The sequence below is a fragment of the Vombatus ursinus genome, unplaced genomic scaffold (genome assembly GCF_900497805.2).
Source record: "Vombatus ursinus unplaced genomic scaffold, bare-nosed wombat genome assembly UNPS02014812.1, whole genome shotgun sequence".
Taxonomy (NCBI): Eukaryota; Metazoa; Chordata; class Mammalia; order Diprotodontia; family Vombatidae; genus Vombatus; species Vombatus ursinus.
Genome location: NW_020954590.1, coordinates 50,192,161 through 50,210,385, shown reverse-complemented (window position 1 = coordinate 50,210,385; position 18,225 = coordinate 50,192,161). Strand labels below are relative to the sequence as shown.

At 38.2% G+C, this 18,225-nt stretch overlaps 1 protein-coding gene across 1 annotated transcript; it reads right to left on the bottom strand.

The window, feature by feature from the left end:
• Window positions 1–1,058: 1,058 nt before the first annotated feature.
• On the bottom strand, window positions 1,059–15,488 carry LOC114054142 (small nuclear ribonucleoprotein Sm D1). Its single transcript, XM_027877286.1, has 4 exons — window positions 15,351–15,488; window positions 5,598–5,674; window positions 3,435–3,626; window positions 1,059–1,241 (listed from the first exon to the last, which is right to left on the bottom strand). The coding sequence occupies exons 1-4, from the start codon at window positions 15,362–15,364 to the stop codon at window positions 1,165–1,167; spliced, it is 360 nt and encodes a 119-aa protein (XP_027733087.1). The 5' UTR covers window positions 15,365–15,488; the 3' UTR covers window positions 1,059–1,164.
• Between the last annotated feature and the right edge of the window lie 2,737 nt (window positions 15,489–18,225).

The following is an 18,225-nucleotide window of genomic DNA, read 5'->3' as shown; positions in this document are numbered from 1 at the left end:
TACATGGACTAGGCAGATCTTCTTAGCCCAACTACACTCCAATCCCAGGGCTCACCATATTGGTCAAGACTCCAAATTCTGTTTTAGCCCTGCTGCAGCTCAGCAATTCTTAACTCAATGGATCCACTACCTTCAGCCTTCCCTCTGTAGCAGGGATCAGGCACGTACCATAACACCAAGCGCAAACGTTTAAAAACAAGACAATAAGGATTTTATCTGTGATAATCAGATTACCCTGTAGGAGTAAAAACGTCTCTCCTCTGAGTCTCCCCCCCCTTTTTTTGGGGGGGGGGGGCTAGGCAATGGTTTTTAAGTGACTTGCCCAGGGTCACACAGCTAGTAAGAGTCAAGTGTCTGAGGCCGAATTTGAACTCAGATCTTCCTAACTCCAGGGTCAGTGCTCTATCTACTGCGCCACCTAGCTGCCCCTGAGTCTTCTTTAAAGGGTCATTCTGAATTTACCTGATAAAGCAGTGACTGATGACCACACTTTCAAACAAAACAGAAAACTAATTTAAACAAAACTCACAACTGAGGATATATAAATGTATTTATAACTTAAATTTGAGAGTAGAATGTAAAATTTTATATTCTGTTGAGAATTCTTATAAAAAAATTGGAGAAAACATATAATAAATGTTGATTATAATAAAGGCAATTCTTAATTTAAAAGATGACTTTCATTTATAAAATACTAGTAGCTTGGAACTTCCTTATATGTCTAGTCACCATAGAGAGAAATTCAAGAAAAAGAGAATTCATTTTGGACAATCCAAAGGGTTTTAGTTATATAAAACGTTAACTCATTATTTCACCTCTAGGTGGTCCCAAAGAAGACAAAAGGATTACAGTGGATTCAAAATCTTCCACATACATACATGAAATCATGTTTTTAAGTTAGAAAAAAGTATGATTAGAACGTGATTAGTTAAGTCAGAATTTAAACTGCATTTACGAACAGCCTTGTAGCTCAACTGTTACATTTGGAACAACTGTACTAATACTAAGAAGTAGATCTAACAATACTGAAATCTTAACTGATGACATTCAATAGACAATTCTTTCCCACATTCGTGTTTATTAAAAACTGACATCATAAACAAAACCTGTACAAAAAAATATTCTGACTTTTGTGGAATTGCATAACAGTATTCATGGAAGAAGTTATCGTCTGGGACCCCCTCTTCCTCTACCACGACCACGTCCTCGTCCTCTACCCCGACCTCGGCCTCTTCCTGCAACTGAGCAGATAAAAGAACGATAAAGTTAAATTTTCTCATGTTCTAAAAGTTACTTGAACTAAATCAATCTAATCAGTTAAGCTAGGGAAAAAAACTTTTATAATCCATTTCCACTTCAACAGAAGGGAGTTGTAGATGCATCATCTCACTACACATTTTTTCTTCCTAGTCCTTGCATTTGTGGATCAAGGTTACAGAAAATAAAGAATACACTGAATTTTGTTCTTCCTTCCCTAAACTGCTAATAGCATATGCTTATTCTATGCAGGGTCCCAAAAAAAGGACCAGGAAATACAGCAAAATACCATTAAAATACTATTGTTTAGGATTATAGTGTTTGCATACCTCAATGATACGCACCACACATAAGGAGACAAGACCAAAATATACTTTCAGAAAATTATTTCCTGTTCATGGCCTTCACATACATGACATATTTTTTTTTCATTCAACAGGTATTGTTTTTCAGGCACACAGCAACATGGACGTTTGCAGGCTACTAATATATGGACCTATATTAAACAGGATGGATACACTATTGTTCTGAGTTGAAGTTAATGGTTATGGCAAAACAGTAGGTCTAAAATCCCAATTCAAGACAGTTATTATTATTTATTTTTTTTTTGAGGCAGTCAGGGTTAAGTGACCTGCCCAGGGTAATACAGCTAGTAAGTGTCAGAGGCCGGATTTGAACTCAGGTCTTCTTGATTTCAGGGCCAGTACTCTATTCCCCCTGTGCCATCTAGCTGCCCCTCAAGAAAGTTATTCTTAAAGGTCTCTTTCTTTGTTTTCGTCATTTAACTTCAAAGACTTCCCTAACTGTGCAGTAACAGAGACATAATTAAATATGTCTATTAAAAAAAAAAGATCTGTGAGATTAACTTTCACAACTATCCAAAAGAAACATAGGGCATTACTGCAACTTTTTTTTTTTTTATGTGAGGCAACTGAGATTAAGTGACTTGACCAGGGTCACACACCTAGTAAATATTATGAGTCTGAAGCCATTTTTGAACTCAGGTCCTCCTGATTCCAGGGCCAATGCTCTATCCACTGCCTACTGAGCTACCTAGCTGCCCCAGCATTACTGCATATTAAAGACAAAAACTAAAGGTGAAAGCTTATTTGCCTGAAGTCACAAAAGTAGCAATCAAAAAAGAAATCTGATTCCTAAATAAGTAGAGCTAATATCTCCTCTCTTAAAATTCACAGCCCAACTTCAATATTATTTTACAATTCCTTGCTTTTCTCCAAATGCAAAATTTATTCATTCTGTCCCTAGTGTCTTCAAATTTCTATGGAACTTGTAAGTCTTTTTTTTTTTTTTAACTCAAGTCCTCCTGACACCCAGGCTGGTGCTCTGTCCACTTTGCCACCTCAATGCCCTGTAAGTCAGTCTTTTTAAACATTTAACAAGTTTGCTGTGTCACATTTTCACTGCCTAGCAAGGAAATCCAATTAAGTGGTAGGAGCATTTGAATGTAGTTTTAAAGTAGTCCATCTTTGTACCGTCACAATAAACATAAAAAAAGTAATTAGAAGTTTACTAATATGCAAAGTTTGTATATTACAGCTTTGGCACAGCAGTTTTAGATATACAACTTTAATTATAATTTTCCTATTAAAACATTAAGGGGAAAATTCATTGAGAAAATTTAAAAAAATATATACACTACGTCCTGTCACAGGTAACAAGCACATATCTGTAAAAGATTTTTAAATGCCTATCATAACACATGTATAATTAATAGAGGGGAGTTATACGCAATGAGGATGGTAAAATAGGGCAGGTCATTATTCTGGAGAGCCTGAAATGCAATAGAATTTCATCAATAACATTGTTTGAATGTTTACTAAAGTTTAAAAATAAAAATTAAGGCATAGCACAAAAGTATAAGCTGAAATCTAGACGAGATTACTTTAAGAAATATTCTCCATGCCACATATTTCCTCAGGCAGACAGATGACAATAATGATTTATAAAATTATATTTTTATATATATGCTATAGTTGTTGTACAATAAGTGTCAATTTGGACACTTATATATACCAAGGAAAGGAATTTTAAGTGGATAATATCTTTTGGTTTTCAGAAATTTGTAAAGGTTTAAAAGTGTGTTAAAACCATAACTTTAAAAAGCAATAAGTTTTGTAATTCTAAAACAAGGCTCTCTCAACTTTTCACCAACTTACCAGCTTCCCTTTTCTTAGATTTCACCTTTGGTTCAACATCAACAAGTAAAGTATCCAGAGGTAAGCTGTCTGGGAGGATGAAGTACCGAATGTTATTTCCTCGTATACTCAGTGTTTCCAATTGTACAGGCTCTCTGTTCTTCAGGGTCATTTTCACAGCTTTAAGATGTGTATTCATACTGACATCCACACCTGAGGGAAAAAAAATAAAAATTATCAAGTATGGCAAAAACAGAGAAACAAGGAAAAGTAAGATAAATTGTAACCTATATTATGCCACTTTAAAGAACCCTACTAGAAAAAGCATAGGGATTGGAGACCTTGGTTTCAGTACTGGTCCTGACATTACCTGACCCTGAGCATGTCATTTAAGCTCTTATTCTTACATGATCTAAAAAATGGGGACAATAATACTTGCATAATGCATAGTCGATACAAGGAAAATGTTTTATAAACAGCAAAGTGCTATATAAGTGTAAATCATTATGATGATATATACTGACACACTACAAGCTACTCTAAAAAACCACAAAACTACACAGGGGATGGGATAGGGTGGAGTCAAAATGGCAGAGTAGAGAAGCACATAGTTGAGCTCTCCCAACATTCCCCAGCAAACAATTTTAAATAACACCTCAAATTTAATTCTGCAATGGCAGAGTCAAAAAAAGGTCAGTGAGTCATTCTTACAGCACAAGACAACGGAGGCTGGAAAGAGAAATGACCTAGAGTGGATGACACATCAGTGGTGGAGACAGATGCAGCAACAGCAGCTTCAGAAGGCGCCAAGTAAAAGACGGTATGGGGACTTGGCAACTGTCCAGAAAAAGAATATGGAGTACCCCAGTGCTAGCACTGGACACAGGATTAGATGCGGTTTGTCAAATCCACTGCCTATACCCACTTCTGGGTCACATTTCAAGGGCAGAGAGGAACACTTTTTGTCAAGAGGGAGTGGAAGCCCTGAGGGGCAATATCACTTCTAGCCCCAAGGGATCAAAGACCCTAAGGAAAAGTATTGTTTCAGGTCCCAGAGGAAGAGAGGGGACCTAAGGAACAGTATGGATTTCAATCCCAAGGGATCATGGGTTCATCCTGAGTAAAAATCAGAGTTCAGACCAAGAGAGCAGTGACCACACCTCTCTCCATATCATACCACTTTGGAAACATCTAATACTTTCAAACTCTTAGAACTAGTTCTGAAAACAGGAGTACTAAAAAGCCTGACGCTTGAGACAGATATCCCCTGACCCCAATACAACCCAACATTAACATAAAATTCCAAATCAATGAGCAAACAACGATAAAAAAAGAACCTGATCATAAAAAGTTACTATTAGGATAGGGAAGAAAAAGTCACAAACTCAGAAGAGTAAAATGCAGTCAAAACACTACAAAGCAAAGCCTCAAAGAGGGGAAAAACGTGAATTGGACACAAATCCAACTAGAATTCCCGGAAGGGCTAAAAAATTATTTTCAAAATCAGAGTAGTAGAGGAAAAATTAGGTAAAGAAATGAAAGCAAAGGAATCAAATTATGAAAAGACAATTAAAACTTTGGTAAAAGAGGCACAAAAATACTAAAGCAAATAAACACCTTAAAAACAGAATTGGCCAGATAGAAAAAGAAACACAAAAACTCACTGATGAAAATAACTCCTTAAAAATTAGAATTAGGCTATAGCAGCTCTTTTTGTGGCGGCAAAGAATTGGAAATTGATGACCTGAGTTCAAATCTTTGGTGGAATCCATCTATGATGTTATTTTCTCCCATCAGAATGTGAGCTTCTTGAAAGCTGACTTTTCTCACTGTTCTATCTGTATTCCCTGCACTAAGCACCAAATTTGGCATATGGCGAGCATTTAATAAATGCTTTTAATTTTTTTAATCCTGTCTCTAACACTTACTTGTGTGACCTTAATGAAGTCATTTATTTTCCATGAGACTATTTTTCATCTATAAAATGAATGAGTTGGACTAAATGGTCCCTTTCACCTACAGATCTTTGATCCTATCATTTACTTAACTGAAATGACTATTACTATTAAGTAACAAAAAGAATGTCCCCTTTAGCAAGTGGAATGGGTAACATTTAAAAACATTTACAAAGTACAACTGATCTAGTACTTGAGAAAAGTTTTTCACCTGCTCAAATCTCCATACCTGTGATTGTTCCATGTACTTGTGTTCCATTCTTCAATTCAATGGTTACAGTTTCATGACTCAACTTCATCAAAAACCTGCAATTAAAACATGTAGAACCACTGTTAATTTTCATTTTCATCAATTACATGAATCTATGGATCAATAATAGATAAGCAGCTCATTATCTTTAATAAAAATTTACCAATCACTTACTAACTGCTAAGCACTGTGCTAAGTGCTGGGGATACCACAGAAAGCTAAGACCATCCCTGCTCTTAAGGAGCCCACATTTTAATAGAGGTAGCCAGCACAGACAGGAAGTCTCAAATGCAAATAAAATGAAAAAGATAGTGGTCCTTAGGGGGCAATGAAGAGTAGATGGTAATGTGCCTTCCTTAACGTGATCTCCAAACCATACCTATTTCTGATGTTAAATTCTTTGGAAGTAATAAAGACTGGTGGTTAAAAACGTTCTGTTTGCACAATGTTACCTACAAAAATGCAGCACTTGGGGTTCCCTGTAACAGGAAATTTCGTGCTGATAAAACACTGGATCATCTTCACGATCATAACACATTTTAGTGAGCACACATCTATGTTATACCTCACTTAATATTAATATTTAAGCATCCAACACATTTACTTCTGTTTTATCTTTCAATGAATCTTGTGTAATTTTGAAACACTAGGAGAAGAGCTGTTAAGGAAATGTCAGGCTTTATTGACTCACATGCTTTTCTAGAGTCATTAAATGATAAGTACAATAAGATCGTGTAATTTTTTGCACCTTTCAATCAATTATGTGATGGTAAAGATGTGATCTACTGTGGAACAATGCTTATGAAATCTTACTGGTTTCTTTCAAATTCCTCCTACAAAGGATGCCTTCAACCCATGTGCATTATTATCACAAATGTTTATATAGAAATGTATTTTATATAAAAGTTTGGCCTAACCAAAAACTACAGTGCTTGTTCACATATATTTTGGATACATACTACAAATGGATAATGAATTTAGCCCCAGAAACAGGAAGTAGAGAGGATGGATTTCTTTTGAGAAATTGCAAAATTCTTTTAATAATGGCATACTTCTCGCTGAAAAAAAGGCTCACCTTTTTAAAATTTATATTCTGCAATTAACAAAAATCTATTTGCTCTCCTTCCCTCCTCTATCCCAATTGAAAAAGACAGAGAAATAGACCCTTTTAACAAATATACAGAATGAAGTGAAACAAATTCCAACACTGGTCATGTCCAAAAATATGTCTCATGCCCCACCTCTCTTCAGGAGGAGGACATGTTCATCTCTGATAAGTTGATAAGTCCTCTGGAATAGTGTTTGGTTATTACAGAATCAATTTAGTTCAATTCAATAAACATTTATTAAGCCTATCCTATGTACCAGGCACTGTGCTAAGTGCTGCTGATAGAAAAGAGCTTACAATCTAATGGGGGAGACAACATGCAAATAAATATATATAAACAAGCTATAAATGGAATAAATAGAAAATCATTAAAAAAGTGAAAACAGTGGAAGTAAGAGGGGTTAAGAAAGGCTTCCTATAAAATATAGGATTTTAGCTGGGACTTAAAGGAAGCCAGGGAAGTCAGTAGCAAAAAGCAGAAGAAGGAAGGATTCCATGCATAGGGGACAGCCAGAGAAAATGCCTGGGGCCTAGGGATGGAATATCTCATTCACGGAACAGCCAGGAGGGCCAGTAACACTTGATCAAAGCATATGTGTTGGGGAGTAAAGTTTAAGAAGACTGGAAAGGTAAGAAGGCTAGGTTATGAAGGAAACTGAATGCCAAACAGAACATTTTGTATTTACTTGCTGCTGGAGGCAACAGTAAGTCATTGGAGTTTATTGGGGGTGGGGGATGGAGGTTGACATTGATCACAATTATGTTTAGAGAAATCACTTTAATGGTTGAATGGGGAGTGGATTGGAGTGGGGAGATACTAGAGGTGGGCAGACCCACCAGCAGGGGCAGTGTCAGAAGACAGAAGAGATGTGCGAAGGTGAAATTGGCAGGCATTGGCAACAGTTTATATGGGGGGAGGGAAAGAGAGTTAAGTGGTTGAAGCTGTTTATCTTTATTATGTTATAAACTACACTGTATGTTGGTACTGTATATATGTTGATACTCTATAAACTGTTCTCCTTGTTTTGTTCACTTTACTCTGTATCAATTCTTACAAGTCTTATGTTTCTCTGAATTGTCCCTTTGATTTTTCTTATAGTACAACAGTATTCTATTATATTCAAATACCATAATTTGTGGGACACTAAGGCACTGCTGGTGGAGTTGTGAACTGATCCAACCATTCTGGAGAACAATTAGGAACTATGCCCCAAAGGCTATCAAACTGTGCATACCCTGAGCAATACCACTACTGGGTCTATATCCCAAAGAAATTAAAAAAAAAAAAACAAAAAAAAACAAAGGTAAAAGGAAAAGAACCTATATGTACAAAAATATTTACAGCAGTTCTTTGTTGTGGCAAAGAATTAGAAATTGAGGGAATACTCATAAATTGGGGAATAGCAGAACAAGTTGTGGTATATAATTGTGATAGAATACTATTGTGCCATAAGAAATGACTAACGAGATGATTTCAAAAAAACCCGGGAAGACTTACATGAACTAATGCAAAATAAAGTTAATTAGAGCCAGAACATTGTACACAGTAACAGCAATAATGTACAATGAAAAACTGTAAATGACTTAGCTATCCTCAGCAACACAATGGTCCAAGACAATTCTGAAGGATTTATGATGAAAAATGCTCCCTACCTCCAGAGAAAAAATTGATGAAGTCTGAATGCAGATCAAAGCATACTTTTAAGAAAAAATTCTTCTTGGTTTTTTTTTTTGGTCTGTATTTTCTTTTGCAACATGGCTAACATGGAATACGTTTTGCATGACTGCACATGTATAAATTACATCAAATTGTCTTCTAAAGGTGAGGGGAAAGAAAGGGGAGAATTTGGAACTCAAAATTAAAAAAATAAAATGTTAAAAATTGTTTTTACATGTAATCGAAAAAATATATAAAAAACATACTTTTGATGGGCACACTTTTATTCTCTGGTTCTCTGCCAGCACAAAAAGCTGCTATAGATAATTTTGTACACATGGCTCCTTTTCCTCTTTCTCTGATCTCTCTTTGGGGTAAAGACGTAGGCTTAATCACTGAATGGGCATTGCTTCTCAAACTCAGACCTGTTAAAGACCTTAGCTTAAAAAGGTTAAGGTCTCTCATTGCATCCAGGGCCATCTCCATTCCTCTATATCTTGCCACTGGACCCAGACAGCTCCAGAGGAGAAAGTGAGGCTGGAGACTTAAATCATGACATCACTTCTATGACATCATGGTCCTCTTGGAAAACAAAAGAGGCAGCAAGGTGGCAGAGTGAATACAGCACTAACCCTAGAATCAGGAGGACCTGAGTTCAAGTTGGCCCTTACTAGCTGTGTGACTCTGGGCAAGTCACTTAAGCCCAATTGCCTTACCAAAAAAAAAAAAAAGAAACAAAGGACAAATAACAAAAACCGACCTTTTGTGAGAAGCCTTTTCTGATTCCCATTAATACTAGTTAGTGCCTTCACTCTGTTGATTAGTTCCAATTTAATCCTGTCTACATCTTCTTTATTACATAGCTGTTTTCATGTTGTCTCCCCAACTAAATTTTTTAACTCCTTGAGAACAGGGATTGTTTTTTTTCTTTCTTTAAATCTCTAGTACTCAGCACATTGTCTGGAACATAGCAGATATTTAATAAATGCTTGTTGACTTACTGAGTCACTTCTTTGTTACAAGACACCTCATATAGTAGGAGTAATCTGTAAATATTTATAAATATTTAAATTATAAATATTATGGAATATAATGTTATATTTCTATTATAAATAATATTTATAATGTGAAAGTATGACACATAAATAAAAGTTTAAAACAACAGCAATAAGAAAAAACTATGTAACCAAGATAGCATGGCCTAATCAGGTAGGATGAAGAGCTAAGTGTTAATTCCACTGGTATTCTTGTAATGGCAAAAGTGAAGTTAACAAGCATTTATTACATGACAGGTACTAGGTTAGGCACTGGAGCTAAAAAGACAGGCAAAAAAACCCCAGTCCCTGTTCTTAAGGATCTCATAGTTTAATGGGGGAACAACAATTAAAACAAACAAGATAAATTAGAGATGATCTTAGAAGGAAGACACTAGCATTAAGGTGAACCAAGAAAAGCTTCTTGCAAAAGGTAGAATTTTAGGTGGGACCTGAAGGAAGCCAGGAAAGCCAGGAGTCAAGAGATGAGGAGGAAGAGAATTCCAGGCATGGAATCAGTAAAAATGTACAGTCAAGAGATAGAGTATTGCAGGAGGAATGGCAATTAGGCCAGTGTCACTGGATTGCAGAAATCATTGGGTAAGACTGGAAAAGCATGAAGGGGCCAGATTATGAAAGGTTTTAAAAACCAAACAGGATTTTATATTTGATCCTAGAGGAAATACTCTAAAGAATATAAAGTCCATGGTGAATGGACCACTTGGTTGAATTTATATGAAGACAGGAGAGACAGGCATAGATCATTTATAGTCTGCATTATTGCAGGAACATGATTAAGATCTCTGATCCATGAGAACACTGCAAAAACAAGATTTATAACTCAACTGAGCCTCACAAAACCCTGTGAGATTGGTGGTACAGGGATCATTATTATTATTATTATTGTTATTATCCTCATTTTACAGATGAGGAAACTGAGGCTAAGACAGATCAAATGACTTGCTCATGGTGATACTATTGAATGTCAGAGACAGGATTCTAACCCAGGTCTTCTTGATTCCAAATGTCTTCTACTCATTATACCACAATGTCTCTCGTGGAGTTAATTATTCTAGCAGCAGATATATGTGCGTTACAGATAAACGATGAACAGTTATAGTAGGATCAGGATTAAATAAGAAGAAAGAGATTGAATCACATTTGGAAAATTACACTTTTAAGCTACTCCCTGCCACCAAAGCAAATCTTAGCACCAATATTCTTCAGTAATGCTATTCATAAAATGTGACATTCACAGAAGAATCAAAATGGTGACTCATAAGGAAATGAAAATAAACATATTAGATTTAAAGAGGCTTTAGTTTGAAATAACCAAAATGCAAGAAGCATAAAAGACATAATCCCAAATATGATGAGAGGAAGAATGACATGGTAGATAAGACACTGAACTTAGAGTAAGGAAGACCTGAGTTCAAATCTCATATTTACTAGCTATGAACCTGGTCAAGTCATTTAACCTCTCAGTGCCTTGGTCTTCCTCTTAAAAATAAGGGAGCTGGGGCAGGTAGGTGGCCCAGTGGATAGAGCACCAGCCCTGGAGTCAGGAGGACCTGAGTTCAAATCCAGCCTCACACTTGACACTAGCAGTGTGACCCTAGGCAAGTCACTTAAACCCAATTGCCTCATCAAAAAAATAAATAAATAAATAAGGGGGCTAGAAGTTGGGATTCAATGACCTCTTAAGATCCCTTGAATTTCTAAATTTATGATCCATGTATAAATAAAAAGGAAATGGGTGGTCATGTAGTAAGAGCAAGGGATAATCAATATTGAAGAAAACATTAAAAGACACAGAAGAAGGCTTCCAATGCATAGCATGGCTTTTCTATGAAGGATTTATGGAGGAAGAGGAGCAATAATCACGTAGAAAGTGAGAAGGTAATGTACAATTCACATCTATTGCAGTACAGGTAATTTTATTGTTGTTGGTCAGTCATTTCAGTTGTGTCCAACCCTTCATGACCCCATTTGGGGTTTTCTTGGCAGAGATACTGGAGTGCTTTGCCATTTCCTTTTCCAGGGGAAACAGGCAAACGGTTAAATGACTTGCCCAGGGTCACACAGCTAGTAAGTGTCTAAGGCCAGATTTGAACTCAGGAAGATGAGTCTTTCTGATTCCAAGCCCAGTACTCTATCTACTGTGCCACCTAGCTGCCCAGCACAGGGCACAATCCACATCAATGAAACCAGATATCCATCAAAATACACATATTATATAACTACAAAATCTGTTTGGATACATCTAGATATCAAAACAATGCGAAATTACGGACAGTGAATAGTGGGATTATCTTTGTTAATGAAGGAGATTAGCGGTATAAAAACACACCACTTCATTTATCCAAAGGTCATTTATCTGGCAACCTCAACTATCTAAAACAAAAGAAAAGATCAAGAAGTGAATAAAATCTCTGTAAACTAATACTGATCTTACAAAGTCTATGTTCTTTACTCTTAAGCCTATTTATTCTTATTTCAAACTGGCTCTGAAGGAACCTGGATTCAAAAATCATCTTTGCCAGTTACGTAACTTTGGGCTAATCATTTTAAACTCAAAATGTGTAATTCTTCTGGAGTAAAAGAACAAAATGTCCTTTCCAGTTCTAAATCTATGATCATGTGAATTACAAGCTTGGATATCTGGTTTCTAAGATGACAGTAGATCAGAAGCAATATGTGTTAAGGGGAAAGAAAAAAGGCTATAGGCAGACTCACTGAAAACAGCAAGACATTACAAGGTAGGGAACAGTCATAAAGAAGACATAAGAACCTAAAAAACAATAGCTTTGAACTTTTTAGTCTGCAGCGCAAATACACACTAACATATCTCACCGTTTCTTGATTTCCTAACATTATAAAATCAAATTGAGTAATGTCACATTTCCCTGGCATATTTAGGGAGTAACTTAATCAAAGAGAAGTTAAATTATGTTCAGAAAACTAAGAAAGTAGAAAAGTACACAATATATTTTAGAAAGATTTTCAAATGTCAGAAAAACATGTTTAATATTATTACTTTAAAATTTCATTTACAGCCTAGTACTGATTACTGCATTTTATCTAAAAGATTCACCTTTACAGGGAGGATGGCTTAGTCTGTTTTTCCCCCTACTTATTCATGTAGATCATGACAGTACAAATGGAAAATTAATTTAGGCCCAAGGAGAGAAGGCCAGATTGTCTTTGCAAAGTTGCAAAGCTCCTTTAATAACCCCAAGCTTCTAAAGAAAGCAAAGGCCCATTTTTCTTAATTATACTGGTGAATTATACTGGTGCTGTTGTGTACTCAGTACTTCTGTACAGGTTTCTCTGTTCATCAGTGTAATTTTCACAGCCTTAGGAGTCATATGGGATAGAAGTTTATGAAGAATTTAAATGGGTGTCACAGAGGTACACCGTGAGTTAACAACATAAAACCACCAATGAGGGACTCCTAAGAACAGGAATAAAAGATGTCTTCAAGAATTACGATAGGAAGAGAAGGTGGGCTGGTCACAAAGTGAGTGGCAGCATGACAGAAAGACAGGCCAGAACAGAGGCGGAGAACCTGTAGCCCAGAGGCCACAAGTGGCCTAACGGTTCTTTTGACTGAGTCTTAAGTTTTACAGAACAAATCCCTTTATTAAGGGGATTTGTTCTGCAAAGTTTGGATTCAGTCAAAGGGCCGAACTTGAGGCCCTAAAGGACCACATGTGGCCTCAAGGGGACAGGTTCCCCACCCCGGCCCAGAGTGTTCCACTGACACCTTAAGTCAGGAGAAATTTAGTAGGGTCTCCAGCATAATGGTTAGACACTGTGTCAAATTTATGAAAGGACACTGACAAAAGGTACACAGTATCAACAGGAATGGATGGTTGTAATCTGCAGCGATGGAAGGTGCATCTAACTCAATGAAATTAGAGATCCATTTGAATATTCCACATAACACTAAATTCCACACATCTTTTTCTACTTTATCTGTTGTCTGATTAAAAAAACTATAGATTTAAAACTGGAAAGAGCATTAGAGGAATTCTAGTCCAACTTCTGTGTTTTGCAGATGACTGAATGGATCCTGAGATCGCTTACGGGACTGGGCCAAAGGCATGCAAGCTGCAGAAAGTGGCAAAGCCAGCATGGTACTTAAGTTCTTTTAAATCCAAAGAGTGCCATTGCCTCTCTTACTGAAGGAACTTTCATCATCTTTGTCTGGACACAAACTGGTTTCCACCAGTATAATATAAACTCCATGAGGGCAGGGCCTGTTTTGTTTTGTTTTGGTTTTTTTGCCTTGTAACCCCAGTGTCTAGCACATAATAGGCACTTTAATAAATGATTGTTTATTGACCGATGTAATATTTGGGGGTAAGCAGAAAGAGTAATGTTAAGTATACTCATCTTGCAGAAGATGTCTACTGAATTTACATTTGGTTATTTAATCGAGTCTGGGTAGCTACTAAACAAAAGTTATATTCCAAAACTTCAAATTCTGATTCATAATCCCCATTACTTTAGACACAAGAACTTATAAACACCACTTCCAGAGTTGGCAAATATAGACATTTTTGGACTTGGGATTTTTTGAGATAGATTTTGTTCAGTTACTCTCTTGAATGAATGCATAATTCCCTAAATTGAACCCTGTCTTCTTCCTTTTAAAAGATATTTTAAGACAAAAGTATCCTCTATATTTCCCAGGGTTAAGTAAGGTTGGAGTACTAAAGTTGAAAGAAAATTCCCTAAGATTACCTTCAACCCAAATACTCTAAATTTGAGAGATTCAGAGTTAACTGCTTTAATCTAAATCAAACCTTTATTTTAAGGAAATGTAGCAATTATTTTAAATACAACTGGGAGGTAATTACTGTGCTCTAATGCAAGATGACAAGGAGAAACTCGCTGAACAGTAAAACCTATCATATCACTTCATAGTTCTCAACAGTATAGAGTTGGGATTTGGAAACCTGGACCACGTAGGCTAAGACTTGGGTCTGCGTACAACACCATAACTCTCCATTTATGCTTGGAATAGTATGGCTGGCTCGCATTAATAAGCTGGTTTCAATGACTCCTCCAAACTTTAACTAGAACTACTTCAAGTAGAATTTAATTCTCTAATTTAAGGAGTAGTGACTATCGCAAATGTTTGATTGGGTTGAAGCAGGGTTGAAAAAACCAAAAAGATGGAGAGAGAGAAAATTTAATTGTATAATCGGTTTCCAAATAGTAAAGAGTCGACCTCACAGCACTGTCATTTTGTAAAGTGGTCCATCATGTAGGCCCACGTTTAGGGAATTTAAAATTTCAGTAGTGAGGACCCCACTGAGCTTTCAGGTACTTCTAGAATCCGGCTTTAGCCGAGCCGAGCACCCCCGGCTTCCCAGGGTGGAAGGCGCGATGATGGGTCGGCATCAGAGGCAAGTCCCTGCTCTGAGCCCGTCACTCTCAGGCCTCTCAAACGCAAAATGGCAAGGGGATGGGGTCCTTTCGAGCTCTCCTCCTACGATTCCACCACGTGAAACCGGTCAAAAGGTTTGGGAACAGGGTAAAGAAAGGGGCGCAGACCCGAGGGCCCTACAAGTGAGGGGAGGGGGACCCGGGTCCCAGGAAGCGGGATGGAGACACGCCGCGGCGTCTCGCGAGAGCCTAGAAAAAAACGGCCAGGCCGCGCGCCCGCTTTGGACAACGGCCGCACCCTGCCGGGAGCGGGAAGGGAAACCCCACCCCGCCCTGAGGGCGCTCGTTTTCAGGGGCACAAGCCGCAGCGCGAGGCACCGGGCGGGCGGGCGGGACACCCGGCCGCCGTTGTCCGGGCCTATCTCGCGCGCGCACGCGACTTTGGCGCCTCTTCTGACCGTGGCCACACGGCGCCTGGCGACAAACCTTCATACCAAACCCTGCCGCGGCGGCCGGCGCTCTCGCCGTCTCCTCACCTCACGAGCTTCATCCTTCACGGCGCCGTCAACCTTTCGGTCCGATAGGCCGCAAAACAACGACCACTACGGTGCTAACACGGGTTGAGGGAATGAATGGCCGGAAGCACTTCCACCAAGGGAACCGGAAGTAGAAAAGCCGACTGGAGGAAAACTCGAGACTGCTCAGAGGCAGGTGGAGTGGGTACTTTCCAGGCACACGGTGTTGCTGCGGCTCCCCCTGGAGGGCGGCGGTGCGAATGTCGCCCACAGGATGGAAGACCTTACCAGAGCTCCTCCTGCGGGGTGTTAATTTTACAACTTGAGGAAAAGAATGGCTTCTCTTTAGTTAAAAACATCAGGTTATTGGCCATAGCACCGTCTTGCACAGGATGCTCAAAGGTAAAGTTTGGATAAGTTGAGCAAAAGCAAGTGCTTTCTGTAATTAATTTTATGCAAGAGTTTTTTTTCCTTAGGAGGCAATGGGGGTTAAGTGACTTGCCCAGAGTCACACAGCTAGCTAGTAAATATCTGAGGCCGAATTTGAACTTAGATCCTCCTGACTCTAGGGCCAGTGCTTTATCCACTGCACCGAAGCAAACATGTGGGGTTTGGGGGGCAGCTAGGTGGTGTAGTGGATGGAGCTCCAGCCTTGGAGTCAGGAGGACCCGAGTTCAAATGCCACCTCAGATACTTGACACTTAGTAGCTGAGTGACCCTGGGCAAGTCACTTAACCCCCATTGCCTCACCAAAAAGCAAAAGAAGAGGAAAAAAAAGTTAAGCAACCCTTTCTTTGGGGCAGCTAGGTGGCATAGTGGATAGAACACTGGTCCTGGAGTCAGGAGGACCTGAATTCAAATTCGGCCTGTGTCAACTGCAAAGTTTTTCTTTTAGCTGGGCTCAAAACTTGTTTCCTTAGATCTTCTGCGAGCTGCTTCCCTTGTCATTTTCTGTGTCTTCTGTCTCCTTCTGCTTTTTTTCTGGTTACTTCTGGCTTTTAATCAGGCCGTCCTCCTGAGTAGTGACCCATCTCTAATTCAGGTTGGGAAAAAACCAAAATCCACAATTCTATCAAATGTGGCACAAACTGAAGATTTTCCCACAGTTCGCAAACAGCTCTGCAATTTATAATTTCTCAACCGTTTCCTTCAAAACCCTGAAAACAGTCACATGTAAATAAGCCAATAGATAGCAATGAGTTCCAGCCATCCCCAGCTTCAGCATGAGAGAGACGGTTCTATCTGATCCTGTTAGAAAAGTTCCATGTACAAAAGGAATGCTAGGACCCAAAATCAGCAGATTGAGAAGGGATCTAGTATTGCTTAATCAACACAAAACAAAAACTAATCAAAGAGAATATGCAACTTACTAAGATAATCATTTTGTATTAAATCACTGGAAAGAAAAATGGATTGAATTCAAATGGATGGAAACCTTATTGAAGAGGGTGTTCCCTCCAGTGACAGTGATGGAAACTCATTCATTCATAGTGGCTTATCTTGTGTTGCCTTGTCCATGTGTTCTAAACAATTTGGTACGGGTGTCCAACCAACATAACTCATGAAACAAGGAAATTAATACATTTAAGGAAAAATGAATGGAATATTCTGAATAATTATAGATCTGTATTTTTTAGAAGTCAGGACAGGAAAAGCAAATTTTAATTTTTCTACTTTAATAAAAATAAATTCTAGTTCCCCGAAGACAAATATTAACTATAAGAATGGACTACCCTATCCTGGACTACCTGTATTGGAATTATGGACAATCATTTAATAAAATCCAAAATGTAATGTGATGAGAAGATAAAACAAGTATTGGTAGAATCCTGGATATGCCGTTATGTTATCTATGTAAACAGAGATAATAGGGCAACCAAAATACTTGGCATTTGAAAAGCAGTAGACACGTATCCAATATTTGACCAAAGAAATTTTTAAAATGTCCGTAGGACTACAATATATAAATCGTATATTTTAATTCAGAATTATTTATTTTATAACATCTGGAAGGTAACCTCCATTCACTAAAAGTTAGCAACAATTTATTTTTAAAACTTTTATTGATATTTTCTAGTTTTGCATAATAATAATAGCTAGTCTTAAGATAGTGCTTTAAGTTTTGCAAAATGCTTGAATCTCACAACAGCCTCTTGAAGTAGCTGCTATTATCTTCATTTTACAGATGAGGAAACTGAGGCTAAGAGATTAAGTAACTTGCTGAGTCACAGAGCCTGTTAAGTGCCTGAGGCAGAAATAGAACTCTGGTCTCCCTGAGTCACCCAGGATGAGTTTAGGGGAGAGCTAATGGATCAGTGCTATCGGAGGGAATGACAGAATTTGAGACATGAAAGGAACCCCACCAGCTATCCAGTTGGATCTATACCTAAGCAAAATCCAGACTGCACCATACCTGACAGATCACACCATCTCGTCTCTGCCTGATAGCTTCTAATAACGGGGAACTCACTGCCACTCAAGTAGCCCATCTACTTGGACGTACCTAGTTGGTAGGCTGTTTTCTGCAGTGCCAAACCTAAATTTGCTTCACCCACTACTCCTTGTTCTGCCCTCTGGGGCCGAACACAACAAGCCTAATCCCTTCTTCCACATGACAGCCCTTCAAATACTTGAAAACATCTATGCCTTCTCTTCTCCATGCTAAATGTCATTGTTTTCTTCAGCTGATCCTCAGATGATTTGGACTCACAATCCTGACTGCTCTCCCTGGAGACTCTCTAGATTATAACGTCCTTCTTAAACAACGGTTCACAGAAGTGGACCCAGTTCTCCAGATATGGACCAACCAGGGCAGTAGTTTCCTCAAAGCTACGATGCTCTTAATGCAGACCTAAGCTGCATTAAGCTACTCTCTTTTTTTGACCGCCCCATCTCA